The sequence below is a fragment of the Myxine glutinosa genome, chromosome 6 (assembly GCF_964187855.1).
Source record: "Myxine glutinosa chromosome 6, kmMyxGlut1.1, whole genome shotgun sequence".
Lineage (NCBI taxonomy): Eukaryota > Metazoa > Chordata > Myxini > Myxiniformes > Myxinidae > Myxine > Myxine glutinosa.
Genome location: NC_136266.1, coordinates 71,993,810 through 72,016,113, shown reverse-complemented (window position 1 = coordinate 72,016,113; position 22,304 = coordinate 71,993,810). Strand labels below are relative to the sequence as shown.

The following is a 22,304-nucleotide window of genomic DNA, read 5'->3' as shown; positions in this document are numbered from 1 at the left end:
ACAGTAAATCGAAATAAAATATGCATTATAAATTAGTAGACAAAGAATCGCGCATTTTGAAAGTCCCGTATTCTGGGGGTAATTAACTTGTCCATGATTCTGGGGGTAATTAACCCATCCGTAAGGAGGGTTCTTGGACGGTTCTTCGCTACTTTAAGTAATTTGCAAGGTTGATGCCAAACTATGTCCTGCAGTTTAATGATCAATATGGTTTTAAGAGTCTTCATACTTTGGGTAACCTCTAATTTACAATAACTTATGTTTACAACTTAGAGACACATGATCATGATGACGATTTCGATGATGTTGTCTAAAGCTGCAATTAAATTAAGTCGCTGAGTAACATGAATGACCGAGGTTGTGGAGGATGGGATTTTTCGGTCATTACCTGTTGATACAGATGAGATATCTGCTTCATCACTGCATCAGATCAGGAATAACCACCCTCCTCACCTCCTCTCCACCCCCCACTGCTTCCTACAAATTAACCATCAGGAAGCTGCTGCATATGCAAGAGGAAGCTAATGCATTTCTTATTAATTTTCAAAATTAATCATCATCTCTATTTTGAATAGCTCATGAAGACTTCTTTATGCTTAGGCCTCAGGTTTGATTAAAGGCACTTTTGTCAATTATTGCCTTTTGCTTTCAAAAACACAATTTGCATCAATGTAAATACTTTGTTGTACTGTACTTGTGTAGTTCCATGATCATATGTGTATGTTTGTTTGTTAATTAATTGCAATTATAAAAGAACTTGCATCAATGTACTGTACAGCTATATATACACGTACAAATATTTTTCTAATATGTAAGGACTAAGGATGGGTCTCAAAAGTGTGTTTAAGAGTGTAGAAAGGGTTCATAAGAGCGTGGGAAAGGTTTATAAGAGTATGGGGAGGGTTTTTAAAGGCTTAAAATATATAAAAATAATAAAATAAATATATGGTTTCTACTTCGCGGATTTTCACCTATCGCGGGGGGTTCTGGAACGTAACCCCTGCGATAAACGAGGGATGACTGTATATATGTATATATATATATATATATATACATATATATATATATATTGTTGCGGATATGGGATTGGCATCCATCCATATCCGCTTGTAAATATTCCCCTATTTCCTCCATACTTCCCAACTATCCCCAATCCCCCATTCCCTAGTCCCATTTTCTGTAAACAACACTCTGTAGACCCGACCTCCCCCTATTTCCCCCATTAAATGTCGCATCCAGGTCCACCGCATCTCACGTAGACAACTATAGGACATCTTGCTAGTTATTCTTAGTCTATGTCAGTTAAGGACTCGTTTCCATTAATTCTGACTCTTCGTTGCACCAGAATGTGATTGTATGGCACCGTTAGGAAGTTTAGGACCTCCCAATACCTCCCCGCAGCTCTTCCTCACGGTTCAGCAACAACAACAACAACAACAACAACGGCGGCGGCGCGGGGAGTGCGCGTCCTCACTCCGGCTTGGTTGGTGGGGGGTGTTGGGAGGGCGCCAGGCCTTTCCAACGAGCCGCCATCGCACATGTGCTCGACGGGGTTACCAAGTAGGGGCTCGCTGTCAGCTCCTCGTCAAGGGCGGAGCCCGGTAACCCCCGCACCCAATAGAAGCGGCGGACCGATCCCATCTGGGGCGGAGCCAACGAGCCGAGGGCGTGTCACTCCCCGCTGAGCATGCGCAGGAAGAGGGAGGTGACGTCAGATGCACGCTGAGCTTGGAGAGAGAAGGACGCCACCTCCGAGCGCTGTGACACCTCCCCGCATCTCTGGACTGGACCGTGCTTTATCCTGTCCCTCAGCCAAGGTGCACCTTGTGCTATCGACTGCCTGTCCTTCCCTGCCATCAATCCCTGTGTAAGTCAGTCTTGTTCCGTTTGTCTGTGGTCTGTCGGGGAATAGATAAGATTGTATCTAAGTGCCTATCTCTTCTGTGTCTTTTACCTCACTCTACCTTGTAATCTACCCCTTTTCTCCACCACTAATTATATCCTCCTCCGGAGGTCTTGAGAACTGTACCCCTTGCGTCGTTTCATTTATCCCAGTCGTTGTGTCCTTTCCATCATTGATTTAGCGTAGCGTGATTTGGCCAACGTTCGAGTGGAATCGGGTGAGTTGGGGGTAATCGGGTAAACTGTGCGAACACGGCGGCCATTCCGCTCGGCCCATCACAACATCTTTAGCCGTGTCCGTAACAATTGGTGTCGCGGAGTGAGATTGGACCCGAAGCGCGCTTCATGCGCTCGAAATTATTAACTGTGAAATTTGTTTTGTTTTAAAATAAAAACCCGAATTTTGAAAGTCGCGCTATGGCAGATCAAGACGGCTGGGTTCCGGTAGAGGAGAGTGAGGCATGGTCGATCCAGGACCAAATTGAGGGACATGCGGAGAGCGAAGCAGTGAGGGCGGCAGGTTCGCAAAATGGCGTCCTCGCGCACGAGGTTACGGGCGCGCAAAATGGCGCCTCGCACATGGCTACGGCGGCCGCACCCGCTGCACAAGTGGGAGGGATGGCCCAAATGCAGGCCCTCATGGAGCAATTTATGGTACAAATGCAGGTGTCCCTCAACCTGCAGAAGGACGAGATGAGGGCTCAGAGTGAGCAATTGGGGGTAATGAGGGACCAAGCGGAAAGGGAAGTTTAAAAAATGGGGCAGCAGATAGAGGGGGTCAGAATGGGGGTAGAAACTAAATTGGATGCTCACAGGGAGGAAATGGAGCAGATGAGGGTGGCATCTGGGCAGGAGATGCAAGTGATGGGAGAGGAGATCAGAAGAGGTGTGAGTGAGGAGGTCGGAGGAGTGCGCGAGGAGGTGAGGCACTGTAAGGAGCGCATGGAGAAGGAGGTGAGAAAGGGGACTGTAAAATTGCAAGGTGGTATAGAGGAGTTGACGCTGGGAGTAGAACAACTGACAGTGGGACAAAAGGAGTTGGGGGACCAGGTAAAGAAGAACACAGCAGTAATAGAGGGTTTAAAATCGACACAGAAGGAGATGAAAAAGGACGTAGGGGTAATTAAAAAAGAGGGTCAGACGGTACATGAGGACCTGACGAGGAAAATGAATAAGGTGGTAGAGGTGATGGAGGTTAAAGAGCGGGAGGTGCGGGAGCAAATAGAAAAAAATAAGGTGGAGTTAGAGGAAGAACTTAAGGGGGTGCACGAGGAGATGAAGGAGGTGAAGCAGAAATTAGAAGAAGTGGAAGAAGGGGTGAGCGAAATTAAGAAGCGACGGAGAGAGGATAAGAAAGAGATAAAGGAGGAAGTAAAAGAATTGGTCCAAAGTCTGTGTTCGGATCGTGATGATGTGCTCATTAACCGGATGAGGGATTCGCAGGTGATGGAGGAGAAGCGAAGAGAAAGAGGACCCGGTGTAAGTGGTGACCAATATGGTCGTGCGTATGATGCGCCAGGTGATTTAATAAGCTTGGGGGTCGAGATGGACCCGGGTGTTCGTGAGAGGCCGTTGGTGAAGTTGGCGACAGGTCTGGTGTGCGAAAAACGAGGTGTGCGAGAAAGTCCGACTCTGGGGTGTGTGAGGAAAAAGTGCGTGCCAAGGAGTGAGGGTGCTGTCGAGAGTGAGTCGGTCGTAGCGCGTGTGCGAGGGAGCACATGGAAGCGCGTAGTGAGGAGTGTTACGGAGGATGTAAAGGAAGAATGCACGCCTGTGGTGAGTGTTACAGAGGGTGTAACGGGAGAGTGTGCGCGAGAAAGGTGTGTAACGGACGGGTGCATGAGGAAAGAGTGCGCTGTCAAGAGTGGAGGTGAGAGTAGTAAGAGTGACACGGAGCGTGAGTTGGTTGTGACAGGTGAGAAAGGAAGCACACCTGGAATGGTAGAGTGTGTGTGGGAATGCACGCTGGAATTGGTAGTGAGGCACGTGGTTGGGTGTGCGAGTGAAAGCACACCTGTGATTGTCACAGAGGCGGTGACCGAGGAGGGGGCACGAAGAGGTGTGTTGGTGAGGTGTGCGAGCGAGGAATGTGTGCCAAGGTGTTCGGTGGTCAGGTGTGTGACCAAGTCTGTGAGTGGAATGAGTGTACCGAGGTGTGTAAGGAAAGGTACGAGGAGCATGGGAACAGCTGGAGGTATGAGCAAGAAAGGGGTAGCGTATGTGTGTAAGCATGCAGGTGAGGCATCGACGGTAACCGGGTTAGCGGTTAGAGCGACTTATAGCCGAATCGGGCCCTCGGTGCGTGCCGGGCTTCGCGTGCCGCGAGAACCAGCGGGGATCCGAGCCACGGCGGGTTCGAAAGGACCGCCGTACGCGATCCACGCTGGGCCTCGCTTTGAACGGCCGCGTCCGTGCTCCACTAGGCGGAGCGGGCAGCCCGATAGGAAGGGTCGTCATGGCGACCACTTTTTATTGAGACGTTCCGGCAGGTCGAGATCGGGCAATTGGATGGCTCCGCGCCGAGGTGGTGCGTGGGATCTCGGCACGGGTAAGCCCCCGTCCCTGCACCGAGTGCCGGACGCATCCAGCCGCTGGCACAAAACAACCCGCATTCATTGCTCGGCTGTACGAAGCCGAGCTTTAGAAGGGAATTGGCGCACCGAGAGGATCTAATAAGTAGACGGGTGATGAGGTTAGTGTTTTGGACCCAAAATTAGAAAAAAACAAAATTTGATGATTGGCAAAGGATTGGCAGTAATGATTGGCAGATGATGGGTAGTGATTGGCAAATTTTTGATTTGTTGAAATTTGATGTGCAAAATTGGTAGTGGGAGATGCCCGATGTGGTGGTATGGCAACTCTGTCATCCCTCACAAACTGGGGGGCAAAGGAGCACTAGTTATGGGGTGTATGGCAGTGAAAACTAGCCCTGGTGGGTTAGGATATTGTGTGTAGGGATCTAGCGAAGATGACATTAGGTAACGTTAAGGTTTAGATAGTGACTGATACCTGTAGTGGGGACGTAGTAGCTTAGTGGATGATAATGACGAGGGAGCGCAATAGTTTAAAGGGACGACTGGGAAGCGCAAGTTTCAGAGGGGAGTAGTTAGATGAGATGATGCTGTGTGAGAACTGGACAGGTGTGTGGAGCAGTGTATGAGTAGTGAGTGTTGTGGATCAGCGCGAATGCGCTTGGGGGAGAGAAGGGTGCAGGCGGCACCAAGTATGAGAGCACAGGTGTGCAAGTACAGGTGTGTGGAATATATGGAGCAGAGAATGAGTGGTGTGGAGAGAGTTGGAGTAAGTGGTACGGAGTGGTGTGCATGGTGCTAAGGTGTGGATGGGGGAAGAGTGGACCCCTTTTCACGAGTACCCGGGGAGGGTAGTTTAAAGAATAGTTAGAAGGTATAGGTAAATTGTGGTTGGATATTGGCATTTGTGGTGCGGATGCAGAATGGTATTGTGGATGGGTGCATTGGTGTGGTGAAATTGGCTGGTCGTGTGGCCTGTTAGTATGAGTGTGAATGGTTGGGCTCTCCGCCACTGTTAGATGTCGGCCAGGTGAGGCCGCAGGTGGGCTCTGGGAGCCGTTAGTGTCAGTGGGTGCATGAGGATCCCGGGTGTGGATCGGGCAGCCCGTGCCAGAGAGGGCACTGAGGGGGTGAGAGTGCGAGAGGGCCTTCCCCAGTTAGTTAGGTTAGGGTGAGGAGCAGGTGAGCTCGGTAGGCAACAACAGTGGTGGAGGTGTGCAGGTGGGCGGACCAGCTGGGAGCGTCACACGACCCAGCCACCGAAATTGTGCGGGGGCACCGAGTGATGAATCGGGGGAGTGAGACCCCAACTTGAGAAGCACCACAGTTTGGTCAATGGGAATTGGTTTTTAGAACCCATAGTGTAAGTTGGCCAATGGATTGGCAGGGAAAGACCCCGGGTAATGTAAAGTTGTTAAAGTCATTTAGGAAATAGTTAGGATTGATGAACCTGTCGCACCATACGCAGCCACTTACCTGAGGTGATGATGATGACTCCACACCTATGTTCCTTTGTTCTGTGTTGCAGGAAAGGAGAATTGCTGTGTGGATTTGTGAGACGCATCACGACGTGGATGAGACATTGGGGTGATTCCATCTCTCCCTCCTTAGGAGGGACTGATGATGAATTGGTGATGGCAAATTTTGATGTTGAGTTGGAGATGGCAAATTTTGATGAGAGTTGGAAATGGCAAATTTGATTGGTTAGGAGGGAGAGAAGACGAATTTGGTTTATGGGAGGAACGGGGAAGACAGTAGGGACGTTTGTTGATGTGTAAAGTAGATGTTTATGGGTAGTGTTGTGTTTTGTGGATACAGTAAGGGGTAAGGGAGGGGCAATGTAGGTTACCTGGTGGGGGGGGGGGGGGGGCGTACGGTAGGAACGTACCTGTCTCACCTGGTTCCCATGTGCCCCCAGTGTGCATTACCTTGAATTGCGTGCACTTTTGCGCCCTTACCACCTTACTCACTTGTTTTCTTTTGTCTCCCACCTCCGAGGATCTGGCTTTGGGGCAGAGAGAGAGGAGAGAGAGGTGCTGGCTCCGCAGTTGTGGGCCTGTACTTCCGCTGCTTGCTGCCTGGATCGATACACCATATGGACCGCAATTTTGGTGGCCGCCCACAATGGACCGCAGTTCTTTTGCGGGCAAGCACCACCCGTTGATGGACCTCTGGGTCAACGTGGCACCTATGCCATACAGGTGAACCACTTATAGTTGGCCCCCCTGACGGCCACAATTTAGAAATGGACGCGGTTGGCGCCTTTCTTTATTTCTAAAGAAGCCAGAAGGCCAAGTGGGCTCCAAGGCAAGACCAGCGGCAGAACATCGGCCGGCTGCGACACCACCGGTGACCATGGACACTTGATTGTGCATTGTTGTTGAACACTTTATTGGTGCACCAGATGGTGCTGACTGTGTGTATGGGGTGGTGCTTTTGGTGCTTGGACGGGGTGCTCTGCACATTATTAAAGGCCGTAGGGCCACAGGGCACTCGTGGGTTGGTGTATCGATGCTAGCATGCGTGCTCTCTCTCTATGCATAACATCTGCATGTGTTCCTCAAAGAACAGGTCCTGGATCGTCGTGTAAATATTAGTCTTGTGTAAATAATGCTCCCTACCGGCTGTATGTTTAGTTTGAGAATGCTTTCCGCGATTCGGTTATCCTGTGGGTGTGTTTCTGTTAGGAGAAGGGTGCAACGTCGCAGGGGGACATATTTACTCATTTGTGAACATCTGTAAAACTGTCGCACTCAGGGTTGAGTTAATAGTAGAGGGAACGACATCTGAGTGCCACACTAACGTAGGTAAAAATTTATCGGGTCGGGACGCCCCGAGGTAGAGAAGGGTGCAATGTTGCGGATATGGGATTGGCATCCATCCATATCCGCTTGTAAATATTCCCCTATTTCCTCCATACTTCCCAACTATCCCCAATCCCCCATTCCCTAGTCCCATTTTCTGTAAACAACACTCTGTAGACCCGACCTCCCCCTATTTCCCCCATTAAATGTCGCATCCAGGTCCATCGCATCTCACGTAGACAACTATAGGACATCTTGCTAGTTATTCTTAGTCTATATCAGTTAAGGACTCGTTTCCATTAATTCTGACTCTTCGTTGCACCAGAATGTGATTGTATGGCACCGTTAGGAAGTTTAGGACCTCCCAATACCTCCCCGCAGCTCTTCCTCACGGTTCAGCAACAACAACAACAACGGCGGCGGCGCGGGGAGTGCGCGTCCTCACTCCGGCTTTGTTGGTGGGGGGTGTTGGGAGGGCGCCAGGCCTTTCCAACGAGCCGCCATCGCACATGTGCTCGACGGGGTTACCAAGTAGGGGCTCGCTGTCAGCTCCTCGTCAAGGGCGGAGCCCGGTAACCCCCGCACCCAATAGAAGCGGCGGACCGATCCCATCTGGGGCGGAGCCAACGAGCCGAGGGCGTGTCACTCCCCGCTGAGCATGCGCAGGAAGAGGGAGGTGACGTCAGATGCGCGCTGAGCTTGGAGAGAGAAGGACGCCACCTCCGAGTGCTGTGACACCTCCCCGCATCTCTGGACTGGACCGTGCTTTATCCTGTCCCTGAGCCAAGGTGCACCTTGTGCTATCGACTGCCTGTCCTTCCCTGCCATCAATCCCTGTGTAAGTCAGTCTTGTTCCGTTTGTCTGTGGTCTGTCGGGGAATAGATAAGATTGTATCTAAGTGCCTATCTCTTCTGTGTCTTTTACCTCACTCTACCTTGTAATCTACCCCTTTTCTCCACCACTAATTATATCCTCCTCCGGAGGTCTTGAGAACTGTACCCCTTGCGTCGTTTCATTTATCCCAGTCGTTGTGTCCTTTCCATCATTGATTTAGCGTAGCGCGATTTGGTCAACGTTCGAGTGGAATCGGGTGAGTTGGGGGTAATCGGGTAAACTGTGCGAACACGGCGGCCATTCCGCTCGGCCCATCACAACATCTTTAGCCATGTCCGTAACAATATATATATATATATATATATATATATATATATATATATATATATATATTGCGTATTTAGAAACAATTTTTTCCAACATTTTTTTTACCTATAATTGTCTCGCATTTTTTAATTGTAAAAAAAAAAAAAAAGTTTGTCTACAATTCTGCGAAAGGTCCTGCCACCAGCCACAATCATGAATATAATAGGTTAAAAAAAAGAAAGGAAAAAAAATGAGATCATTCCCCATGCAGAAAACGCTCCAACAAATGGAGCCGAAAATGCCCTGGCATGAGCAAGCAGCCAATCGGCCCTTCCTCGCTTCCACCGCCTAGCGAGATGCCGCTCTCTGCTCCCCCGAAAGGTACTGAGTCAAACAATACTCCTCCAACGTTTCAAAGGTTCAAAGAGCTCCGAAAAGTTTTCACGAGCACACACAAGACAAAGTGACTGCCCGAGCCGAAAGCCAGACCAATAGAGAGTCTTCTTCTTCCTTTTCGAACCTTGTCACTCTGACCAATCGCCGAGCTCCAACGATTCGCCCCATGGTCTTGCTTGACCAATGACGAAGCTTGGGGCATGGCCTACTGGTTACGATCCTTTCAAGGCGGAGTTTAGCCATTGATCGAGAATGTTCGGCTTCTGTCGGATATTCTGCCGGTTATGGTGGGTTAATGGATGGCCGGCCATGTAAATGTAAAAAAAACTTAGAGAAAAGCCACAGGAAGCAATCACAAACTGGGGGAAAACTAACTTAACCCCTATCTAGATAATACCGCTCCACCCCCCGTGTGAAGACACATAAACAACCTTAAGCTCCAGTTTCCCGACTTAATACATCAAAATGCCTCCTACGCGTCCACGGTCCTTACTTTCCCCATACGATCCTATCTCCACGATGGTATTCCATCCTCTACCCCCACAAACGCAACAATACTATAACAAGAAGACTTCATGCAGAGCACGATACTTGCAAAATACACGCCCATCTGAGCTGGTTAGCTGACCCCTACCCCAAAAAAGGTTGACATTGATCCATCAAATTGTCCATTTCATCAAGATTGATAATCTTGATCAAAGCTCGGATTAACAGGATGAAAAGTGATGATTTTTCAGATGAAATTTCAGATTTTAGAAGTTTCACCTTGAGTTGGATTGACCTCAAAAATAGTTTGTTTCCCAATTGAGGGAGGCACCATGCAAAGGCTGTTAAATTTTCAAGTCAATCGGATGAAAATTGATTTCGGAATTTTGACCTTGAGTTGACCTTTGACATTTTGACCTCAAAAATAATTGGTTTCCCCATTTAGTGACTCTGTGCAAATGCTGTTCAATTTCCAAGTCAATTGGATGAAAATTGATGGTTTTTCAGATGGAAATTGATGATTTTGGAAGTTTGCCCTTAAGTTGACCTTTGACCTTTTGACTTCAAACATAGTTCGTTTCTCATTTAGTAACTCGATATGCAAATGCTGTTCAATCATCAAGTCAATCGGATGAAAATTGATGGTTTTTCAGATTAAAATGGATGATTATGGAAGTTTGACCTTGAGTTTACCTTTGACCTTTATACCACTAAATTATATAGTTTCCATATTTAGTGACTCAATGTGCAAATGCTGTTCAATTTTCAAGTCAATCGGATGAAAAATGGCGATTTTAGAAATTTCACCTCCAGATGACCTTTGACCGTTGACCTCAACATCAATAGGCTTCTCAGTTGTGACGACCTCTACAACTTGGTAAAGTTTCATGACGATTGGTTTAGAATTGTGACCTGTAGGCGAGTGACAAACAAACAGACAGATGAAAAATCACTCATAGAGCGACACTTGGCAAAAGAGGACAAAGTAGAATGGCACTCAGTAGAGCATCGTTTTGACCTCACAAATAATTGGTGGTTGAATTTTATGACCTGATATGCAAATCGCCTTCAAATTTTAAGTTAATCGCATGGAAATTGACAATTTTAGAAATTTGGCCTATGTTGACCTTTTGGCTGATGTTGACCTCAAAAATAGTTCGGTGGTTGAATTCAGTTAGCTGATATGAAAATCCTATTCAAGTTTCAAGTCAATCGGATGAAAATTGAGGATTTTAGAAATTTTGAAAAAAAGTGGTTGACCGTTGGCCTATGTTGACCTTTTGACCTCAAAAATATATAGGATTTTGTCGGACCACGATCTCTACTATTTGGTGAAGTTTCGTAAAGATCGGTTTAAAATTGTGACCTGTAGGCAAGTATAAGTGAGCGGACAGACAATCAAAAACACACAAACCAGAGTGATCAACATACTTTTCAAATTTTTTTATTTTTTTTGCCAAGTAACAAACAGACTGACAAACAAACAGACAGACAGAATAACAAGAAGACGTCATGCAGAGCACGATACTTGCAAAATCCACCCCCACTCCCCCCCCCCCCCCCCCAATAAAAAGAAAATTCCATTGATACAGCAAATATTATTTGCCATTTCATCAAGATTAAAATTGACAAGCTTGATCAAAGCTCGGGTCAATAGAAAGAAAAGTGACGATTTTTCAGATGAAAAATGATGATTTTGGAAGGTTGACCTTGAGTTGACTTTTGACCTTTTGACCTCAAAAATAGTTAGTTCCCCTATTTAGTGACTCAATGTGCAAATGCTATTCAATTTTCAAGTCAATCGGATGAAAATTGACAATTTTTTTTAACTTGGCCTATGTTGACCTCAAAATAGTGGGTGGTTGAATTCAGTGACCATATATGTAAATTCTCTTATAATTTCAAGTCAATCGGATGAAAATAGATGATTTTAGGAATTTGGCCTATGTTGACCTTTTGGCCTATGTTCACCTAAAATATAATTTGTGGTTGAATTCAGTGACCAGATATGCAAATGCTCTTCAAATTTCCAGTCAATCGGATGAAAATTAAGGATTTTAGAAATTCAGCCTATGTTGACCTCAAAAATATTTGGTGGTTGAACTCAGTGACCAGATATACAAGTCCACTTCAAATTTCAAGTCAATTGGATGAAAATTGATGATTTTAGAAATTTGACCTATGTTGACCTTTTAGCCTATGTTGACCTAAAAAATACTTGGTTGAATTCAGTGATCAGGTATGCAAGTCCTCTTCAAATTTCAAGTCAATTGGATGAAAATTGAGGATTCTAGAAATTTGGCCTATGTTGACCTCAAAAATACTGGGTGGTTGAATTCAGTGACCAGATATGCAAGTCCTCTTCAAATTTCAAGTCAAGCTTCGAGAATTCCTGCATGGCTTCGGTCTTTCTGTTGACTACAGTCGGAATCTAAGTGGTGTTTGTCTTCATAACCTGTGGTTTTTGTCCTCGTTTTGAGGGACATTATGAAAGTAAGATTAAGTTGTCAAAAGCTGGTCAGAAAAAATGGCAATATCAATTTTTTGTAATCTTAAACATGCCAAATGATAGCCCAATAGGTTACAAAAAATTAACAATCAACTTAAATGGGAGTGCATTGACTACTATTGGGGTTCCTTACCTTCGGAGCCAGGGGTTCAAATGGGAACACGAATAGGCCAAACACAAACAGGCGATTGCAGATCTCTCGATGAGTAAGGCCAATTTGAGCGAATCGAGCCTCACCTGAGCCAGGTCTCCATGAGCTTATCGTTTTCCAAACTTATCTTGGTCATCGCTCGGGTCCAAATACACCTTGGTTGTTGATATTTAAATATAAATACCGTGTACTGGAGATGCCGTCTTCAATCAGCAGGAAAACCCGGCAACAAATTGTCTCGAATCGATGGAAAATCAATTGATATTATAAACAAGTATCCATTACGATGTCATAATAAATAGATTATGAAGTTGAGGAGGTTCAATTGGAGGTTAACTATACGAGCACGTGTGACCGGGACATTAAAATGTGTAAACTGCGAGTCAGTGAGCTGTCGAGGATGGATAAAACACAAAAAAAACAACTAGAAAGAGCAATCAGAGATTGCAGACCCTCGCCAGGAAGTGCTTGAAGTGGTTATTAAGGCTTTTGCGTTAAAACAAATATGGCGGCCGAACCACCTGACCGATGACGTCATCACTTTTTTTTCTCCACCAATTTATCCCGAGATGATGCTCCATAAATTTCATCTTGATCAGATGGAGTTTTGTACTTGTCAAATTATGACGTCATAATGGAGGCACCTATGACATCATCATGAACATGTTATTCCACATGGAGAGTTATTTACAATTAGCCATGTCTCAAATTTTTCTATGCAGCGCTTTTGGAGATATCGAGGTGCAAATGTTTTCGGTTTTTCCAAGATGTCGGCCGAACCACGTGACCGATGACATAATTTATTTTTTTTCTCCACCAATTTATGCTTATATGACGCTCAATAAATTTCATCTTGATTGGATGAAGTTTTGCACTTGTCAAATTATGTCGTCATAATGGAGGCACCAATGACATCATCATTAACATATTTTATTCCCCATGGAGATTTCTTTCCAATGAGCCGTGTCTCAATTTTTTTCTATTCAGCACTTTTGGAGATATAGAGGTGCACAGTTTTTCGGTTTTTCCAAGATGGCGCCCATACCACGTAAACTATGACGTCATAATTATCATTAAAAAATTATACAGGTGGAGATGCACTGATGAAAATTTCCTGTCAATCGCACCAACGGTGGTAGAGAAAATCATATTTATTCTGTACAGACAAACACACAGACAAACACACAGACAGACAGACAGATGAAAAATCACTCAAAGAGTGACACTTGGCAAAACAGAACAAAGTAGAATGGCACTCAGTAGAGCATCCTTTTGACCTCAAAAATAATTATTGGTTGAATTTTGTGAATATGCAAATGTAATCATTTGTGGGGTTGATATGCAAATATTTGCAAATATGCAAATATAGATATGCATAGATATGCAAATATGCAATTCGTCTTCAAATTTTAAGTTAATCGGATGAAAATTGACAATTTTAGAAATTTGGCTGATGTTGACCTTTGGCCTATCTTGACCTTTTGGCCTATGTTGATCTCAAAAATAGTTGGTGGTTGCATTCAGTTAGCTGATATGAAAATCCTCTTCAAAATTCAAGTCAATCGGATGAAAATTGAGGATTTTAGAAATTTGAAAAAAGTGGTTGACCTATGGCATATGTTGACCTTTGGCCTATGTTGACCTTGTAACCTATGTTGATCAAAAAATACTTGGTGGTTGAATTCAGTTAGCTGATATGAATATCCTATTCAAATTTCAAGTTAATCAGATGACAATTGAGGATTTTAGAAATTTGAAAAAAGTGGTTGACCTTTGGCTCATGTTGACCTTGTGACCTATGGTGACCTCAAAAATAGTTGTTGGTTGAATTCAGTTAACTGATATGTAAGTCCCATTCAATTTTCAAGTCAATCGGATGAAAATTGAGGATTTTAGAACTTTGTAATTGTTGTTGACCTTTGGCCTATGTTGCCCTTTTGGCCTACGCTGATCTCAAAAATAGTTGGTGGTTGAATTCAGTTCGCTGATATGAAAATCCTATTCAAATTTCAAGTCAATCAGATGAAAATTGAGGATTTTAGAAATTCGAAACAAAGTGGTTGACGTTTGGCCTATGTTGACCTTTTGACTTCAAAAATAAATAGGATTTTGTAGAACCACGGACCCTACCATTTGGTGAAGTTTCGTGAAGATCGGTTTAAAATTGTGACCTGTAGGCAAGTATAAGTGAGCGGACAGACAAACAAACAAACACACACACCAACAAACACACACACAAATGAAAAATCACTCATACAGCGACACTAGGCAAAACAGAACAAAGTAGAATAGCACTCAATAGAGAATCCTTTTGACCTCACAAATAATTGGTGGCTGAATTCAGTTAGAATGAAAAAAATAGAATGATCGTTTTGAGGCCATTTTTCCCCGCGAAAGCGGGGGTTAGCCTTGCGGGCCCCATGACCTCAAGGTTCCCTTTTTGAGGCAGTTTTTATGGCTGGATGCCCTTCCTGACGCCAAACCTTGGTCACGCTCTTACGATGCGCAGGGATATGGTGTACCTATTCTAAATCGGGGTACACACCGTGATCATTCATCCCAGCAAGCTGGTACTCAATTTGCCGACCTCGGAAGGATGACAGGCTGAGTCAACCCCCCCTGGCGTTAATTCAGCGATCGACCAGGATTCGAACCCAGGATCCTAGGATCCAAAGCCGGCACCCTAACCGCTAAGCCAACGCCAGGGATAGTCATCATGACCAATCAAATTTTCCGCTCGTAAACCATCATGAATGAAATTATAAATCAGATGAAAATTGAGGCTTTCAGAAATTCAAAAAAAGTGGTTGGCCTTTGGCCTATGTTGACCCTTTGGCCTACGCTGACCTAAAAAATAGTTGGTGGTTGGTTTCACTAAGCTGAAATGAAAATCCTTTTCAAATTTCAAGTGAATCAGATGAAAATTGAGGATTTTAGATATTTGAAATTGTTGTTGACCTTTTGGCCCATGCTGATCTCAAAAATAGTTGGTGGTTGAATTCAATTCGCTGATATGAAAATCCTTTTCAAATTTCAAGTCAATCTGATGAAAATTGAGGATTTTAGAAATTTGAAAAAAGTCTTTGATCTTTTGCCTATGTTGACTTTTTGGCCGATGCCGATCTCAATAATAGATGGTGGTTGAATTCATTTAGATGATATGAAAATCCTATTCAAATTTCAAGTCAATTGGATGAAAATCGAGGATTTTAGAGATTTGAAAAAAGTGGTTGACCTTTGGCCGATGTTGACCTTTTGACCTTTTGACCACAAAAATATATAGGATTTTGTCGGACGACGAACTCTACCATTTGGTGATGTTTCGTGAAGATCGGTTTAAAATGGGAAAACCACATTTCCAAGCTGGCCTTACAAAGCCAGTCGCCGACTGGGCATCCTCCTTCGTGCGAAGTCCTTCCTTGGCACACCTGAGCTCCTCACCACATACAAGGCTTTCATGCGCAGCTCAATGGAATACTGCTCTCACCTCTGGGCTGGTGCTCCTGCCTAGCTCGTCTTCACGCTGTTGAAACCAAAGCGTTCAGAATCATTGGAATCTCCTGCGATGACGCTATCTCCGGGGGCCTTTCACTTAATCACCGCAGGCAGGTTGGTGGTCTTTCCGTCTTCTACCGACTCCTCTCCGGCCTTGCTCCCACAGCTCTCTCTGGGCTCTGTTCCCCAAATATTCATACAGGTCGCACAAGATCTGCCTGCAACCCTCTTATGGTTAAACTGCCAAAATCAAGACTCTCTGCTCACCTTCACTCCTTCATTCCTCTTTTCTCCCGCCTCTGGAACAAACTCCTTCACTCTCTTCAATCCCACTCCTCCCTCCAAGTCTTTAAAACGGCTGTTCACCACCATCTCTTATCTTCCCCAATCCAAAACCTTGATCTTTTCTACCCCCGCTAATTTCACCCCAATTCCACTTTTTTGAGGTGCCGACTTCTTTCCTGGAAATCCTTGGTGTCCTTGTGTTTTATGCCTATCCTGCCTCCCCCCAGGCCCTCTCCCTCCCACACATCTCCCGATGTCCCTGCTCTCAAATGTTGTGTTTGTGTGCTTCCTCCCCTTCTCTCCCCATCTTGTTGACCGCTCCCATTTTTATATACTTTGTTTGCTTGTTTGTTTGATTTGTTTGTTTGATAAATGTTAGCTCTTTCACGAGCCTCGACTCTGTATACCAAAAAAAAAAAAAATAATTGTGACCTGTAGGCAAGTATAAGTGAGCGGACAAACAAACAAACACACACAAACACACAAACCGGAGTGATCAACATACTTGCAAATTTATTTATTTATTTTGCCAAATAACAAGCACACAAACAAACACACATACCAACAAACACAGACAAACAAACACACACATAAACTTCCACGTTTCCCCCCTCCTTGCTCCCTCCTCTCTCTCCCCTCCCTCCTCTCTCTCCCCTACCTCCTCTCTCTCCCTCTCTCAGTATTCCCACCAGCGTAGCGATGGGTGGCGTTTGCTTGTATAAAATAAGGGAAGGTAATGGGGTAGAGGTTGGGGATGTGTCCTCTGCTCATGTCTGATCCTCTTGTGTAAAGTCCAGCTCGTCCTCCTTTACGACTCTCACTGCTCCTCTGTTCCTTCCCCTTTAAAGGAATTATCCTCGACTCCAACCATACCCTCCGGAGAAACCTTTATGGCTGAAAAATTAAAAATTGAAGTCGACCTACCTCAATTGGGTTGGGGGAAGAGGATATAGGGGAGTAAGACAGATGTTTTTCTATCTTTAATCAGAATAGGTGGGTCTCTAGCTGATTTACATATACCTACAAGCTACTGCTAACGACTTATTCCATATAATAAAGTTCATATACCTACAAGCTATTAATAAAAATAAAGCGTGGACGGGATATGTCCAGGGAGTTTCGTTGTAAAACGTATGTTTGCATCTTCAGCTAAAATAAGTAATTAAGGTGTAAATTACATCCGAACCTTTGGAAATTCATTCATTTCTCAGAAGCCTTTCTTGTCTTTGCTTTCTGCTTCCAAATTAGATTTCTTTATGAAAAAAAATACAAAATGTGCTATATTCGTGCTCCACTGCTGATGAAATAACGAGGACTGTTCAGAAGGTTCTCGGAACAAGACTCTCGGTTCTCGGAATCGACCGGGATTACAAACCCAGGATCCAAGGATCCCAAGCCGGCACCCTAACCGCTGAGCCAACACCAGGCATATTCCAAGAAAAGGCAATTCTTTATTTTTCAATACTGTGTATATTATTATCAGTAAGGAAATATGTTTTTCAAACTATATATACTTCTATGTTGAAAAACAAAAATATATCTTCCCTTGGACTTTTATCTCTTTCCGCCAACATTTTGAATGCACCTCGTAACAACATTTTATAGTTATAAACGCTACAACACGATAATTTATAAAGAGCCACATTCACAAATGATAACAGAGAAAACAGGTGGTGTGAACACTGTTCAGGAATATCGTGAGGCCTCATTTGGAATATTGTGTACAGTTTTGGTCTGAGGAAGGATACCCAGAGAGAGGGTGCACCACAGAGAGACTAGATTGATTCAGGACCTAGCTAGACTAAGCTATGATGAGAAACTGAAGGAGACAGTTTATACAAAGTTGGTGTTGTGTTCTAAGGTTGTGGGCAATGTGGATCGTGGAGGCAATATGGGCTTGATGGGTCAAGTGTCCACCTCCAGATGTGTTTCCCTTGTGTATCCTTGACTCACTGTTTGGCAGCGAATCGGTGATTTGTCAATTTTTGATACCAAAGAAACATGTTAGGAATTGAAAAGTGAGACAGAAAATAGTTTGAAAAAATTTGGAAACACTCACAAGTGAAGTGTGCGTTGGAAAGCTTTACAGATAGCAATTCGTTCATCGTGTTTCCATCATTGGGATGAACTTTGCACGTTTTCAACAACAACTGAGAAAACGCAAATTGTGCAAAACAGATAACAACAACAACGACGATAACGTCACTTGGTGGAGAGGCTGAACAGTTTATGTCTTGTATCCACTGACAGGCCAAATCTGGATTCAGACCTGAACCAAAATCGAATCGCTTGTTCATGTCGCCTAATTAACTCATCCCCCTAGTTTTGTCATAGTTCATCCACAACTTTTTGAAATATTGTTTTTGACCCTTTTTTTTTTCTTTTTGTAACCCTATCATTGAGTGACCCTATCACTCAATGATGAAGAATCGCTTTTAAAATTCTCTGATCTGGATCCGGATTTGAATCTTCCCCAAAATTGAACCAATTCTTCCTTGTCACACACCCAAACTCTCCACAAAATTTGGGACGAATCCGTCGACAACTTTTTGAGATATCCTGTTCACAGACAGACAAACAAACAAGCAAACAGACAGACAGGGGTGAAAACATAACCTCCATCCACTTTTGGTGGCGGAGGTAACGAGATGTCTGTGATCACAAAGTGATCGCCGAGGGTAAGTCTCTCATGGCCCACACGATCCAATGATGGCCATATCTTTTTTTTCGGATCGCCATATGATCCTGACCTTCAACTTTAGAGATGAAGTAAAAATTTGGAAAATGTGTCCCCAACTAGAGTCTATTCCTAAAACTCAACTTCATGAAAATCGAAGCAAAATTATTCATGTTATGATCAAAAAAGTGTTTTTTGGTAAATAGGTCACAATCCCAAAAAAGTAGGCCAAGGACTCTAACCAAATATCAGCTGAGCAACTTCAGTGCAGGTACTCTATTATAACGGAAGAACATCTTGGAAGATCGCGTGGTCTTTAATATTCCACATGTGAAAAAAGCGGTTTTTTCAGATCACCATTTGACCTTGACTTTTAACCCAGAGGGGAATGATGTAAATTAAGCGTAAATGTATCTCATTCCAGGCTATCGATGGAGGACAATTTTTTTTCCCGATTTGACAGAAATTAGTCGAGTTATGTTAAAAAATGTCAAAATTTCTATAATTAGGTCATGACCTTAAAAAATATGTCAAGGACAAAATAATGACGTTAACCCATCCAATTTAAATTCCCATTTATTGATGTAAAATGCCATTCTGAAAGTCCCAGCCAGCTCCAAAATACAACTATGGTCTCGGGGTCTAATGGTCTCGGATTTAGTACACCACGGGGTCTAAGAAACTCTGTGGTACCTAGTATTAAAACTTGGGGGCCCTAAGTGTAGAAATAACCCTTACAACAGGTTTAAACCTTTCCCTATCCCTTAAGGGCCTATCTCATTGGCGGAGACGTTGCCGCGACTGCCGCGACTGATCAGTCGCGGCAACTCCGGCAACTCGGGCGACTCGGGAGACCAAAAAATGGCTTGCGCTCTCACCAAGGCGACGTCTATGCCAGGGCGATGATATTCATCACTACTCCTTTCGCTACATTTTAAACATATTTTTGCATGTATTTATTTTAATGCAATTAAATATAAATTCAATGCAATTTAAATATACACTCACATGTAGGTAGGGGCTTCTTGATCTCCTCGAAGATGTTCTGCATATCAACAAGGAAGGTTTCAACCGCTGCTTTCTTGTATTGGTTATCTTTGTATCTTGCATACGATTTATCGTAAAATTCTGGATGATCCTCCCAGAAGTCAGCCATTGCCTCTTGATGCCCCTCTTTCCAATCATATTGTTTTCTAGTCGGATCGCCGCTGGAACCATGTTCCTCATCTTCTCTAGCATTAACTGCTGCCTCAGCATCCACAAACTGCGCTGAAGCTGCTACAACTGCTTCATCCTCCTTCTTCTTGCCCTTCCGGCCCCCACTGCCCTTGGGTGGCATGGTGGAAGGACAGTACTACTCTGGAGTTGGAGCTGTCCCCTGGCAAGACAAGATGGTGGGGCCTCTTCCAAGGCAGTACAAGGAGCAGCAGCAGTAGCAGGAACAAGTACCAAATGATGAAGACCTTGACCGGATCCTGTACCTGACTTGGACCAGGAGTGAAGGCGTCTCGATCATGCCAGCACGCGCTCAGTCACGTGGTCTCTAAAGTGGGTCAAGCAGCGTCAAGCAGCGTCGCGGAGACGTCGCCGCATCGTCGCCGCAACGTCTCCTCAGTCTCCTTGGTCTCCAGCAGGTCGCGGAGACGTCGCCGCATCGTCGCCGCAACGTCTCCTCGGTCTCCTTGGTCTCCAGCAGGTCGCGGAGACGTCGCGGAGACGTCTCCCCAGTCGCGGACAAAATTAGTCTCCGCGACGTCGCCGCAACTGATGGAGACGTCGCGGAGACGTCTCCGAGACCTGCTGGAGACTGGAAAAAGTCTCCAAAAAAATCGAACATGTTTGAATTTCCCGCGACTTCCCGGAGACCCGGCTATTCTCCAGGAGACGTCGCGGAGACGTCTCCGCAAACAGCGGAGACTCGAGTCGCCACCAGGTCGCCACCTAGTCTCCAGGCCAACAAGATAGGCCCTTTAGGGACAGACTTTATGATAATAATAATAAAAGTAATAATAATAATATCTAGAAGCGCACTTTATAACTGCACACATTTTGTGTACAAATATTCTCTGGTTCTTGACTTTCACAATGTTCTTGACTTTGCAAAGTTAAAGTATCTGTAATTACTGGAGATGTTTGGCCACATAATAAGATCCGTCCCACTGTGAAATCCTATAATGTCCTTCTGTAATCCTTCATTTCCCACGGGATGTGATTAATCCCATTTTGGAGACCATTCATTTTAATAAAAATAATTGATAACTATTGAAAATGATCTGTCTCGCTGGAAAATCGTTAGGTATCGGCGTCAGGGAAGCATGGAGATGTTATTCATGGCAATCATTGTTTGACCATTGTGAAACCTGCCCGGATTGTGGTTAAAATTCCTGCTTTGTGCATGGCCCAATGAGGAGCTAAGCACACGTCACAAACCATGTTAGCATGATAAATTGATGAAATAACAGGGTAGACAAGACAGAGGAATCTGAGCGGGAAAAGAGGGACATTGTAGTTTGAGTTACGGGCCCAATGAGTGCCTGGGAATACCATTATCTTACTGTGTTGGCATGATGTACATGCAATATACTCCCATTTACATGTACACCATCATGTAAAGACAGTATTTTTGCATTCATTGCTTTCAATGGAGACAGAATTTTTTTGTTTGCTCTTGTGGTCTCATAATGCAGTGTACTTGGGGACATTCAAAGAGTTGTACAAACAAAACACCCACAAGAGTCCAAAACATGCCAAAGAGGATACAAGGCGTTTATACATTATTAAATAATGCATTCACATAATTTCTTGCAAGTCATAATAAACATATATTGTGAGATTATAAAAGAACAATTTGCTTTTTCTAGCACTGTAGTGAATATGTTGTTCATGGAACGTTTCATTGAATGTTTCATTGAATGTCCCTCGTGGTAGCGACGCCATCTTTGACGACAGTGAGCAGACAAGACATCTGGCACTTAACGCCCTCTTCTAAAGATGTGACACTCCTGAATGCTACATCTGCTGCGTAATGTGAGAGGGGCAATTAGCTAAGGCCTGGACTCAATCCCACACCACCAGCACCAGGCACCGGCAACCCCTTCATCCGACAGGACCATATGGAAAAGAGAACGAGATGCGGTGCAAGTTTTACTCCTCAATACGTAGATTATTTAAGTATTTCATGCATTTGATGGTATTTTCATAAAAGTTTCCCAACTATGTCACAGTCTTGAATTGCGTCATCTTTCAATATTTATTTCAATTCAAAAGTCGGAAAGATGTCCTCCCTGTCCCGGCATCCTCTGCTTCTCTTTGTCTTCTGCAAATGTCACTGAAATTATAAATTTGACTTCTTTAAATTGTCCTGAATACCACTACAATTGTCACACAGTGAGGTTACTTCAACAAGTTCGAGCTTCTGGATGTTTTCTCAGTAATTGGGATACTTTGGACATTTGTGTATTATCAATGAAATGCAAGAATAATGAAGGAAAGAAAAGTTAATTAGGCCATTTAAGACTGTCGCACAGACTTTATCCAGCCTTTATATATTTAAACATATGGCATATTAAATAACCATTATTAAGATTAATTGTAGAGCTGAACAGCATGAAACTAGTATAAACGACAAACCTGGTGTAATAAAAAAAAAAAGAAATGCATAGACTGATAAACCCCTAACCGAAGGAATGTCGGACCCAGAAACTTTTCGTTGGAGGATCATATCTCCAAACAGGCAGCAAAGGGCTGTCTGGACTTATTCTCTGTCGAGATATAAAGCATTCCTTAGCATCACTAAGCTCATCCTGATGTATATGGCTTTCATGAGGAGCTCAATGGAATATGGTTCCCCACTGTGGGCTGGGGCCCCTGCATCCCACCTTTCTCCTCTTGAGATGATCGGAAAGCATAGCAGGCCTTCCTCACCAT

At 44.2% G+C, this 22,304-nt stretch overlaps 1 protein-coding gene across 1 annotated transcript in view; it reads right to left on the bottom strand.

Annotated features, from left to right (window-relative positions):
* LOC144892726 (uncharacterized) overlaps nt 1-19,716 on the bottom strand; it is a 32,838-nt gene extending 13,122 nt beyond the window's left edge. The window contains exon 1 of the mRNA XM_078781048.1: nt 19,386-19,716. Within this exon, the coding sequence (XP_078637174.1) occupies nt 19,386-19,716 (331 nt within the window). The remainder of the gene's footprint in view (nt 1-19,385) is intronic.
* Between the last annotated feature and the right edge of the window lie 2,588 nt (nt 19,717-22,304).